This window comes from Schistocerca nitens, chromosome 10 (assembly GCF_023898315.1).
Source record: "Schistocerca nitens isolate TAMUIC-IGC-003100 chromosome 10, iqSchNite1.1, whole genome shotgun sequence".
NCBI lineage: Eukaryota > Metazoa > Arthropoda > Insecta > Orthoptera > Acrididae > Schistocerca > Schistocerca nitens.
The window spans coordinates 35,339,818-35,352,511 of NC_064623.1; the positions used below are offsets into that span (position 1 = coordinate 35,339,818).

Sequence of the window (12,694 nt, forward strand, 5' to 3'; positions counted from 1 at the left end):
CGAGATATTTAAATTCACTTACTTGGCTAATGGTAGATCGTCCTATTTTAATATTGAACCGTCTGCGTCTTATACTGATGACCATTTTGTTTTTGCTATGTTTATTTGCATTCCGTATTCCACACAAGCTTCATTCAGATCTTTGAGCATGTTATTCACTGTCCGCTCATTTTCTGCCACTGTCATCAGCAAATCTTATACATTCTATTCTCTTTCCACCAATACATAGTCCTCTTTTCCCATCTAAGCTTTTCGCAATAATCTCTTCAAGGTATATGTTAAACAACAGTCTAACACCTCGTCCAATGCTGCTTCCTTCTGACATTTCATTTCCAATCCTTATCTTTACTTTCTGATGTAAATATAAATTCTGTATCAGTCGTCTCTCTTTTCAATCTACTCATTTCCTCTTCAAGATATCCATCAGCTTGTTCCACTGGACTCTGTCAAAAGCCTTTTCTAAATCTATAAAAACAGCAAAGATTTCTCTACCCTTTTCCATATATCTTTCCACTATAGTTCTTAGCAGGCCAATAGCATCTCTTGTTCCTTTTCCTCTTCTAAATACGAACTGCTCCTCTGCAATCCATCTATCCAGCTTGCCATATAACCTTCATTCAACACTCTCAGCAAGACTTTTAGCTGCATGAGAAATTAGACTGATGGCCCGGTGCTCTTCACATTTTTTAGTGTTTCTCTTTTTCTCTATTGGTATCATAACTGTTCCAGCGAAGTCCTCAGGCCATTCCCCTTTGTCATATATCTCGTTACAGGGGTAGACTATTTCTTTTCTTGCCTTGTTTCCCAGACTCTTCAACAGTTCTGCTGGCAAATCATCTATTCCACATGCCTTCCTATTCTTCATCTCCTTCAGCACCTTTTCTACTTCTGCTTCCAAGATGGTAAATCCATCTTCCGCCACATATTGTTCCTCTTCAACCTTAATTTCGCTTTGCATTTCATCCCCCTTATACAGACATTCAGTACATTCTTGCCATCTGTTCAAAACCTCCTGTGGTTCTTCTGCTAGTGTACCACCTGCTCTTTCTATTTCCATGTTATTCCTCTTTCTTTTACGCTCAAAAACTATCTCACTAGCCAGTCTATATATAATTTCATATTTTCCCTCAAGTCTATCAATATTCATTAAATTGTTGACTGACTCCTGAGCATTTAGAATGCAAATTGTTCAGCATTATTATTTGAGCATGCATTAAACAAATGGGCTGTAATTTATGACTAAGATTCTTCTTGATAAGTATTGCTATCCCTGAGTCCACTCCGTCGTCTGATTTGCATCCAACCGCGTGTATGCATGTCCAACCTACTTTGATATTAGCTGCATGCCGCATTCATGGTGCTGTAATTTTAGTTGGCAGCAATGCATCTCAGGAAACCTGGGAGAGAATGCTGTTGTTTCCAAATGCAACCAGCAGGAAGCAGTCGAACGGTACTATTCACTGGTTGGCGAAGCCCGTCAGCGTCAATGATTAGTGCCATGGCAGAAAGTAGTACCGCCACTCCGACGCCTCTGAAACCTGAGCGTTACACACGTGTCGCTGTCGTGACACTGCGGTATGCCATAGACTGTGGCGTCACTCGATTTGCACTCGTGAACATGCTATATAACACTTGGATCCACTCTACAGGCAGACACGTGACTCGCCCCGGCTGCTGGCGCGCCAAGTGGCTGAGGCATTTGTCACCTGCAGGCGCCGGCCGTCGCTGCCAAAGTGGGCGCCCAAAGCGCCGCATCACCGTCGAGACGCTTCTAATTAGCACTGAGCGCCAACGAGCCACTGATCACGCACTGGTCGCCTCACTCACCCACTAACTCATCATTCACTTTTTTTAAGTGTCTTACACTACGTGATCAAAAGTATCTGGACACCTGGCAGAAAATGACTTACAAGTTAGTGGCAATGCTGGAATTCAATATGGTGTTGGCCAACCCTTAGCCTTGATGACAGCTTCCGCTCTCGCAGGCATACGTTCAATCAGATGCTGGAAGGTTTTTGGGGAATGGCAGCCCATTCTCCACGGAGTGCTGGACTGAGGAGAGGTATAGATGTCGGTGGGGCCTCGCACAAAGTCGGCGAACCAAAACATCCCAAAGGTGTTCGGTAGATTCAGGTCAGGACTCTGTGCAGGCCAGTCAATTCCAGAGATGTTATTGTCGCGTAACCACTCAGTCACAGGCTGCGCATTATGGGCAGATGCTTGATTCAAAATTGTTAAGGCTTTCGTGGCCACTTGTTGACAAACTGCCTATTGGCTTCTGTCTCGGGTTCTTCGGCCGACGTTCATCTGATGATTTTACTGACGTTTCGCCAGCACGAGTGGCTGGCATTGTCAAAGCTTCACCGCCCATTGCCGGTGGTGAACCGCATACTGGCAGTTCACTACCGTCAATGGCGGGTTTCTTTATATGGTTTAAGTGATTTAAGGAAGTTTCCCACTTCATCTAACTGGGGTGAAATTATATTAGATGGGTCCCCATCTGTTCTTGATATACGTGAATGACCTCCCTTCTTATCTGGAAGAAGAAGCTAAATGTCATTGTTTGCTGATGATTCATGCATCATTATGAATCCAGTAAAAGAAACTGCAAAAGGAAATGGTAGAAATAATGTCTTTCGAAAAGTTATTAATTTGTTTTCTGTGAATGGGCTTGGTCTGAACATCGAAAAAGACAGCACATCCAATTTTCTTCTGCAAGGAGTACAGTTTGTTCAATAAATATAACACATCAACAGAAGTCAGTAGCCAGGGTAGAGCATACTAAGTTTTTTGGTGTACATATAGATGAGAGCGTTAAATGGAAAATCCATATTTTGGGTTTCCTAAAACGAATAGGTTCAGTAACTTTTGCAATCAGAATAATTGCTAATTTTGAGGACACAGGAAATAGTAAGCTAACATATTTTGCATACTTTCACTCTGTAATGTCATATGGAATAATATTTTGGAGCAACTCAACATGTAGGCTATAAGTATTCACTGCTCAGTAGAAAATGCTTTGAATAATATGTGGGGCTCATAGTTGCACATCTTCTAGTCATCTGTTTAAAAGATTAGGAATTCTTACAATAGCCTCACAGTACATTTAATCAGTAATGAAATTCGTTCTTAACAACTCGGACCAGTTTCAAAACAACAGTGACATTCATGATTACAATACCATAAGAAAGAAAGATTTACACTGTCCTCTACTTAATCTACCTTTGACATAGAAAAAGGTAAAAATATGCTGCTGAAAAACTTTTCAATAAATTACCAGATGAAATAAAATGTCTGAGAGACAGCAGTAACAGATTCAAAAATAAACTGAAATCTTGTCTCTTTGACCACTCCTCCTATACCATAGATGAATTCTTGATCAGGAATAAATAAATCTATAGGTATAATATGTGCACTTTGTTCTATTTAAGGGAATGAGCTAGGTAATAAAAATTTTAAGCTTAAAGGAAAGAAACTTGATTCTTGTGTGCATTTCTTATGCATTTGACACATTATGCATCGTAACAGTTACTGTGAAATTGATCACTGGAACACTTAACATACTAACATGACAAACATATTGCAAACATGACATAAATATTGTGTGTGTGTTATTGATGTAGTTTTTGATACATATTTTAGGCAGGGAAATACTGTTAGTTACACTATCTACATTTTTGATGGACGTTTTAATTGTGAAAATAACATTTTGACACTTGACGTAGGCACTGTGTGTGTTTTTATCTTCTTTACTGCTAAAATTATTCTCGGTCATGTTTATTTCTGTGCATAGTGCCATTTAGGCATAAGACGAAACGTCAGCTGCCTGCTTAGCATCTTATTTAAGTAGAGCACATGTGTTTTGTAGAATTATACGTACATGTACAGGTGGAAATAATGTAAGTTAGACACTGTATGTTTTCAGAGATATTTTAGACATAAAAGTTACACATTGCGTCTATGACATAAATATTGTGTTGCTGATGGATTTTTCACATACGTCTTAGACGTAGAATTACTGTAAGTTACGCCCTTTATGTATTTTAGATGTGGAAAAAAACATTGTGAGACCTGACTATTGCAGACACTGTGTGTGTGTGTTGCTGTCATATATTTTGACATACATTTTAGATGTGGAATGAAAATTGTAACACTTGGCATAAACACTGTGTGCATGTGTGTGTGTGTGTTGTGTGTGTGTGTGTGTGTGTGTGTGTGTGTGTGTGTGTGCGTGCGTGTGTGTGTGTGTGCATGCTCGTGTGTGCTTACATATTTTTGATAATAATAGGTACAATTTGATATGAATATATTTGAGGGCTCCATAACGCCTTACATCAAGTGTGGTACGAAGGACTGAACTAAGCTTGTTGACAGATGGTGAGTAACCTTAAAGTTAGATCACTAGCGCCAAGATGAAGATATATTGTCAATATCTTTACAATGTTTCTGATAATTAATCGAATGCTTTTGAACATGGGACAAAATTCAAATTGTTTGGATACTTCAGAGCATTGCATTAAAGCTGTTCCAATAAATTTTAAGAATGGCGCCATTGTACACAGTTCAGATGAAATTTACGTATTTTAGATACATAGTTTGGATATCGAAATACTTACTATTAAGTAAAACACTTTACACATTTTCAGTAAGTAAGTCTTATCGTTTGGGTACTTTTGAACAGGGTGCAAAATTCAGATCGTTTGTATACTTTTGAACATGGAATCATAATGACTGGCAGAGAAGTTGTTGTTTTCACTGCCTTAGATTTCCTTGTAATTTCCCACAAGCACAATTGAGCTAGTTCTGCATATTGCAATTTTTTGTATTTCCTGTCTCACCATCCTGTCTCACCATTTTGTGTTTTTTAATTACCTGCCATGCCATATTGCAGTTTTATTGAATTTCCCATAATGCCACTAAGTATTTTTGAATTTCCTACTACTGCTATCTCATATTTTTTGGCGATTTCAGTACCGGCTATTGGTGGTTGCTTGAGCTGTTGAACAACTTTGCCATAGCCATTCAACTGTCAGTGCTTGGTTAAATGGTTAAATGATATGAAGATTGGCTATGAACTATAATGGGTGATTCATGTTAATGAATGTCATGGAACCAATGTTTTTTCACACAGATCCCGTGAAGTTCTTATGTTTACTCATCATAGTTCAATTCTCCAGACTGTAGTGTCTAATTACTTGTAAACTGCTTAGAAGTGAGCTCTCTGATACTTTGTTTCCCTCCAGGTGACTGCTGCTACAGAGTTATTTTCTTCTTATGGTTGTAATAGATGAAGTGGGGGACTTGTCAAAGGAAAGGTTGACCAACATTTAAATTTATTCTGATTAGTAAGGCATTCTTCTTATTTCTTTGGTGTTTTGCCCATATGTGACATTTTAATAACGCAGTAACGCTGTTGACTCGAAATAACTTTCATGTCATGTACCTTATATTAGAGATGACCACTGACGACGGTGCTGTGCACAAATATGCATAGCATGCGATTTTTGATGCAGCAATGATGACGTATCCGTGCTTGTAACTTAGCTAACTACTGTGTTTGCTTAACACTGCATCTGATGTCGTTGTAGTACGTTCATGTAGCTCTCTTACCTTAGTATGGTGTGTTGTTGTATTTTTAGGTGCACTTGACAATGGGCAGTCCCGAAACTAGTGGTGGAAATAACATCCTTCTTCAAATAGTATGGGGTTGTTTGATGTGAGGGATCGCCATGTTACCTGAGGACTTGTTTGTATGGAAGACACTGAAATGAAGTCATTGACGATGGTTATGAGGATATTGCGATTTTTCAGCTGCTAGAAGAAGAGCACTGAGCCATAAGATGAGTGATTGTGATTTGAGGATGGCTGAGGGTAGGCCCATATTTGGTTAATTGAGATCAGTAAAAGGAAAGACACTGATGGCCTAATAATGATAAACAAATTACATTCCCTATACTCGTCATGATGAGATAATTGCATCATGTAACCCAGTGTGAGTGGAAACATATTATTTTACTTTCAAAATGTTAGGAGCTGCACTCTAAATTGATTGTTTTGAAGTCGTAAGGCACATGAATTAGTTGAGATGAAGCGAGGCTAGCGAGAATATTAGTGATCAGTATTGTGTTTGAAGACAGGAAAAAGGCAGAAGTTGGAGCACTGAGAAAATGTATAAATTGCAAAGATTCCTTCCTCTGTCACTTAGATAAATGATCACCCACTGTGAGCCACCACTTAAAATTCCCAACATGTAGAAAGAAGACAAGTGAAGGTGTTCAATGTTTTAATGACTGCAGGATTGTGGTAAATTGCTCGGACCAAGTTTGCTTCTTCGTTGAATATGAGATAGTTTACTGAAATTTCGAGTGTTTAGTTAATGATTTGAAATGAAAGGTGATGATAGATATTCTCCAGACCTTGATTACTTTCCTGGTACTTATTTTCACAGTGATCTGAATTTTCATAAAAGCTGTACCAACCAGCAGTCGCACATGTCAAATTGCGTTCCTCCATTTACCAGCTGTATAAGAATTGGGTGTATTGAAATGATAATGCTATAATTTTGTATGTTTATGTGTAAGTAATAATTTTTTTTTTATTTTTAGCTGTGTAGTTTGATTTCTATGGCTATCAAAATATAGATGATTTAAGCGTCACCTCTGTGTGGTGTTGTGATATAAATTATTTTGTTACTAAGAACACATTTTGTTGACATACCCAGCGAGTACTATGGTACTCTTCTATCGCTTGACACTCTCTTACAGGTGGTGACTTTTTTGTGTATGCTCTGAGCTCAATGATTGTTTTCTTCCCGACAGATCGAGGAATGACATCTGATTACAGATTGACCATTTAGCTATTTTTAGACATAATCACCATTTCTGTCGATGCATTTTTGTAGATGCTGTGGCAGTTTTTCTATTCCCATGTCACACCAGCTCGCCGCCATCCTATTCAGAAAGTTATGAACCTGTTCTTTCACCTTGTCGTCGGAGCTGAATGGCTTTTCGGCCAAATATTCGTTTAACCTAGGGAACAGGTGATAGTCACTGGGCGCCAAGTCATGACTGTAGGGTGGGTGGGTGATTATGTTTCACTGAAACTGTTGCAGGACAGCAACGGTTTGCCGAGTGATGTGTGGGAGGGCGTAGTCATGGAGAATGTGTACACCCTTGCTGAACATTCCTCTTCTCCGGTTCTGAATTGCCCGTTTGAGTTTTTTTCAGAGTCTCACAGTACCTTTCAGCATTAATTGTGGTCCCAGCGATTCAGCTCCGACGACGAAGTGAAAGAAGAGGTCCATAACTTTCTGAACAGTGTCTACAAAAAAGCATCGACAGAAATGTTCAAGCGGTAAACGGATGTAAACCATTGTAGAAATAAACAGGTCTATGTAAAAAATAGGAGACCTTACTTTTGGGATTACTCTCGTAACCTTTAGTCGTTGGCTGACGGACTGTCGTATGATTCGGTTTAGCATGGTCTTTGCATGCTACTGACTTATCATCTGCTGCACGTCATTCAGTGGCCCACCCAACGCCATTCTCCACATCAATAATTGGCGGCATCTTCTGTCATAATAACCCAAACAGTCCCTGTGTTGTGTCAGTGTGTACGATCAAGTGTGTGTTGAGTGTGCAAGGTAAGTATCCCTCTCTTTCTTAGAAAAACGTTTTGAAGCTAGGATGCTATATATTCGATATACCACTTTAAACTGAATTATAGCAAACAGTTTTTCCATCAAGTTATCGTATCTCAAACACTGACTTAAAATTATCAACGTAGTTTCCGTTTTATTTAAAATTCCTGTTTGTCATTCTTATCTTAAGGTTGTTCCTAGGTTATTTCAAGCACTGCCTTGGAAATTAGCAGCAGATTTTTCTTTCTTTAATATTTCCGACGTATCTCGATTCTTCAAAAGATAAGAATGGCGCTTGCCAAGTTGCTGGAATGTCGTACACAACATAAAAACGTAAAAGGTTTCACACAATTTATTTTTGAATGAGAGAGGAAGGGACGAAGTGCGTCTGCTTTTCGAATCGAACCACTAACCAGCTCAAGCAGGTCAAGCTTTTACACTTTCCTCAACACACTACTGACTAATTGTCTCCGCTTCCCTGTACCTCTCATTTTGCAATGATATTAATTTCTCTGGACTCAGCATTTAAAATGGAAACATCCACAGGTACAACTTCTTCAGACATGTGTAAAATGCACCTCTTTCAGAAAAAAAAACACTCCCCATTCAGACCACGGGTGGCCTACCGGGACCATCCGACCGCCGTGTCATCCACCAAGGAGGATGCGGATAGGAGGGGCGTGGGGTCAACACACCGCTCTCCCGGTCTTTATGATGGTATTCTTGACCGAAGCCGCTACTATTCGGTCGAGGAGCTCCTCAATTGGCATCACGAGGTTGAGTGCACCCCGAAAAATGGCAACAGCTCATGGTGGCCGGATGGTCACCCATCCAAATGCCGTCCACGCCCAAAGGCACTTAACTTCGGTGATCTCACGGAAGCCAGTGTATCCATTGCGGCAAGGCCATTGCTCCTTTCAGATAACATCAGTAAATTAAATTAAAAAATTACTTACGTACACTAAGGTGACAAACGTCATGCGGTAGAAATATGCACATATACATTTGGCTGTAGTATAGCGTTCACGAGGTATAAAAGGACAGTGTACTGGCGGAGCTATCATTTGTACTCAGGCAATTCGTATGGTTTCCGACGTGATTAGGGCGCGCGACGGTTATTAACAGACTCTGAAAGCCGAATGTCTTCACTTAACGACCTAGAGCAGCGGAGATTGCGTAGAGTTGTCACTACTAACACACAACCAGGACTGCGTGACATAACCTCAGAAATCAATGTGAGATCTACGAAGAATGGAGCAGTTACGATAGCGTGGCTAAAAGTGTTAATGGGCTACGGCAGCAGACGGCCGACCCACGTGCCTTTGGTAATAGCACGCTTCTCCTGGGCTTTTGGGTATATCAGTTGGATCCTAGACGACTAGAAAACTGTGGCCTGGTCAGATGAGTCCCGGTTTCAGTTGGTAAGAGCTGATGGAAGGATTACAATGCGGCACAGAACTCACGAACCCATGGACACAAGTTGTCAACAAGGCACTAGGGAAGCTGGTGGTGGCCTCAAAATGATGTTTACATGGAATGGACCATGTTCACTGGTCCAACTGAACTCACCATTAACTGGAAATGGTCATGTTCGGCTACTTGGAGACCACTTACAACCGTACTTGGACCTCATGTCCCCAAACAATGAGGCGACGTGTCACTGGGCCACAACTGTTGGCGATTGGTTTGAAGAAGATTTTGGACAATTCGAGCCTATGACTTGGCCACACAGATCGCCCGGCATAAATCCCATTGAACACTTGTGGGACATAATTGAAAGGTCAGTGCGTGCACAAAATACTGCAGCGGAAATACTTTCGCAATTATGGTTATAGAGACGGTCGGTCATCAGTCCAGAAACTGGTTTAATGCAGCTCTCCATGCTACACTATCCTGTGCAACCTTTTTCACCTCCAAGTATCTACTGCAACCTGCATCCTTCTGAATCTGCTTAGTGTATTCATCTATTGGCCTTCCTCTACGATTTTTACCCTCCACTCTGCCCTCCTATACTAAATTGGTGATCCCTTGATGCCTCAGAACATGTTCTACCAACCAATCCCTTCTTCTAGTCAAACTGTGCCACAAATTTTTCTTCTCCCCAATTCTATTCAATACCTACTTTAGTTACGTAATCTATCCACCTAATCTTCAGCATTCTTCTGTAGCACCACATTTCGAAAGCTTCTATTCTCTTCTTGTCCACACTATTTATCTTCTTCAGAAATACTTTCCTTGCCATAGCCAGTCTACATTTTATATCCTCTCTACTTCAACCATCATCAGTTATTTTGCTCCCCAAATAGCAAAACTTATCTACGACTTTAAGTATCTTATTTCCTAATGTAATTCCCTCAGCATCACCTGATTTAATTCAACTACATTCCATTATCCTCGATTTTCTTTTGTTGATGTTCATCTTATATCCTCCTTTCAAGACGCTCTTCATTCCGTTCAACTGCTCTTCCGAGTCCTTTGCTCTCTCCAGTAGAATTACAATGTCATCGGCAAACCTATGGCGGTATGGCTCAGTATTTCTGCAGGGACTTCCAACGACTTGTTGAGTGCCTACATTATATCGAGCAAAGGGAGGTCCGACACGGTGTTAGAAGGTATCCCATGATTTTATTTTTTTCATATCAGTGCAAGTAGGCACGCAAAGAATAACTCCGTATCAAGTTGGAGTTTTATGTCAATCAACATTTTTAAGAAACACGAAGCGCTGACATAGGCGAAAGTCACGTAAAACTGCCAGAAAAGGGTAATTTATAGATAGTCGAAAGAATCTCAGGTTTTTCCATATACAGTGAGAGAAATCAGATGAGCCATGACTGGGAAGTTACGTACAAAGCCTCAATGTAATTTTAAACATAAGATAAAAATAGACGTGCGTTAAAATCTTCGTAAGAATCTGCGGAAAGGACGAAGTTCTTGCAAATGTATACGAAGAGTAGATTCTGTTGTCTTCACTTTATAGAGAGGCAGTTACAGTAATTCGCAGTTAACACTAAGTTCTTGTACTATCTTCATCTTTGACGTAGTCTAATACCACAAAATTTTTCTTGTCTAATTCGTGGAGTGCATGTTAATAAGGTACACATGTGTAAATCTTTCACATGTTGGGTAGAAGAAATAGAGACTTACATCTTATTTTCATAAAGGTTTAATTTTATTTATTAATTATTTAATGTCAATGCACAAATAAAGATCATATTATAAAATAGAGAAGCGGTTTTACATGAATCACAGCTAATTTTGTCAAACCAGCTAGCTTCTACATTGATAACTTATGACAGAGTTTAGCGCAACGAAGACAATCCTTGGAAAATCATACTCGTGGAGATTACAACGTGGATTCCGCAGCCGCGGCCGGTACATTGACTCTCTTTGCCAGATTTCTCTCGGCAGATGAACACAGTTCTTGTCCTGGACCGATGACATCGGGGTTCCACCGTGCTAGTAGTCTCTCCCTGAGCAGAGGGAGAGTTGCATTGTTGCAAACGAATAAAACGAAAAGCAGTGGACCCTGTACCATCGTAGCTATATGGACATAGTACACGTACTGCGCTATGCCTTGTGCCTGGTGGAAGCCAATTCTAACAATCGTACCTATGCCACTTAAAGTGACAGTCTTAGCTGACATGTAAAGAATTAGTTTCTTTGAGCCAAACGCCTCTTTACTATAAATTTTGAGCTGCCGCATGGAATTACGAGTACGTCGGTACATGTATCCCACCAGTCCAAGACAAGCAATATTGTAAGCTACTGACAGAGAAATTCCGACTATGAATATTACCCGACTGTGCAACAGGTAATATTCGCTCGTTCTTTCCAGAGCAATGGTTGCTACCAGTACTACGCTCCAGGGTATTAGCGAACACAACAGCTGACGACGGAATACCTTCCTCGCTTCAGCACGTTCTAGGTCGCTAGGAAGCCTGAGGTGACGAACGCATGCGTACATTTGGTAGCAGAACGAGTTGAGCCAGATACAGTTCAGAAGAGTTAGTGCGCTATCGATCTGCACCGTCGTAGATAAGTCGGGGACACCGGCCATACGATACAAGACCTCAGAAAACAAGATCTGGATCATACCTGTTATCTGAAAGGACAAGAATATCTTTCCGGGCAAGTTACGTAAATTGGGAAGGTACACATACACTGCGGCAGTCAAAAATCGGAAGAGAATATTCACTGCTACAAACGTTATTTCTAAAGGTTCTAAGCCCTCGATTTTAAAATCCCTGTACTTCAAGGTGCCACTGTTTAGATTGTCTTTGTAGCTCAGTATTCTGTTTGTCGGCTTGTCTTTCTCCTGTATGTAATATCCACGGTTTGATGAGTACCAACCACGGTGGTCCATGGGGGCGCGACATGCCTCGAGATAACTTGTGGAAGCAAAATCGCGACACTTCAGCAGGAGAATAGCCCTGCAAACAGAGCAGACGGCGTCGGTTGCGTTGAGTTGCGGGCAGGGTTGGTCGTCAGGACCACCGAAAACGCAGCGGGCATCGCGCACAGACTGAATCATACTGAAGGGGACGTCCTGGCAAATGCTGACCGAGTTGACAGTCATCCAGGCGAAGAGGCAGAGGTTGACGTTGGCCCTCTGCGTGTAGGCCAGGTAGCTGGTGACGGGTATGTGGGGCGACCCCTGCGACAGGTCGCGCCACAGCTGCACGCGGCACTGCTCGCGCCGCTTAGTGGTTTCCGGAGGCAGGTCTTCCAGTGGGCACGTGGGGTGGTCCAGGGCGTTGGCCAACACCTGCATGCAGCCAGTGTCCACGGACAGCGTAGCGTTGCTTTTGTCCTCCAGCTGCCACTCCTCGCCTGGAAGATCAATGACAGCAGTTGGGTGGTGGTTGTCGTCGTACGCTGAATGTGCCACAAATGCGGACAACTTTCCACCATAAACGGTTATCGTATTATGCATGTGGCCACCAAACAATCCCATATATGAGTATCTCAACAAAGCACGTCATTCTTACACTGCCAGCTGGAGTGAATAGAATAAGTGTTCTTCAGTATTCTCAGACACTTACGATGATTATATGA

General features: G+C 41.2%; 1 protein-coding gene across 4 annotated transcripts in view; it reads right to left on the reverse strand.

Annotated features, from left to right (window-relative positions):
* Window positions 1–10,786: 10,786 nt before the first annotated feature.
* LOC126210627 (uncharacterized) overlaps window positions 10,787–12,694 on the reverse strand; it is a 178,345-nt gene continuing 176,437 nt past the window's right edge. For 2 of the 4 annotated variants that reach the window (XM_049939930.1, XM_049939929.1), the window contains one exon: window positions 10,787–12,469. In XM_049939930.1, the coding sequence (XP_049795887.1) occupies window positions 10,983–12,469 (1,487 nt within the window). In that variant the 3' untranslated portion in view covers window positions 10,787–10,982. The remainder of the gene's footprint in view (window positions 12,470–12,694) is intronic. The other 2 variants (XM_049939928.1, XM_049939927.1) reach the window with 2 other exon arrangements.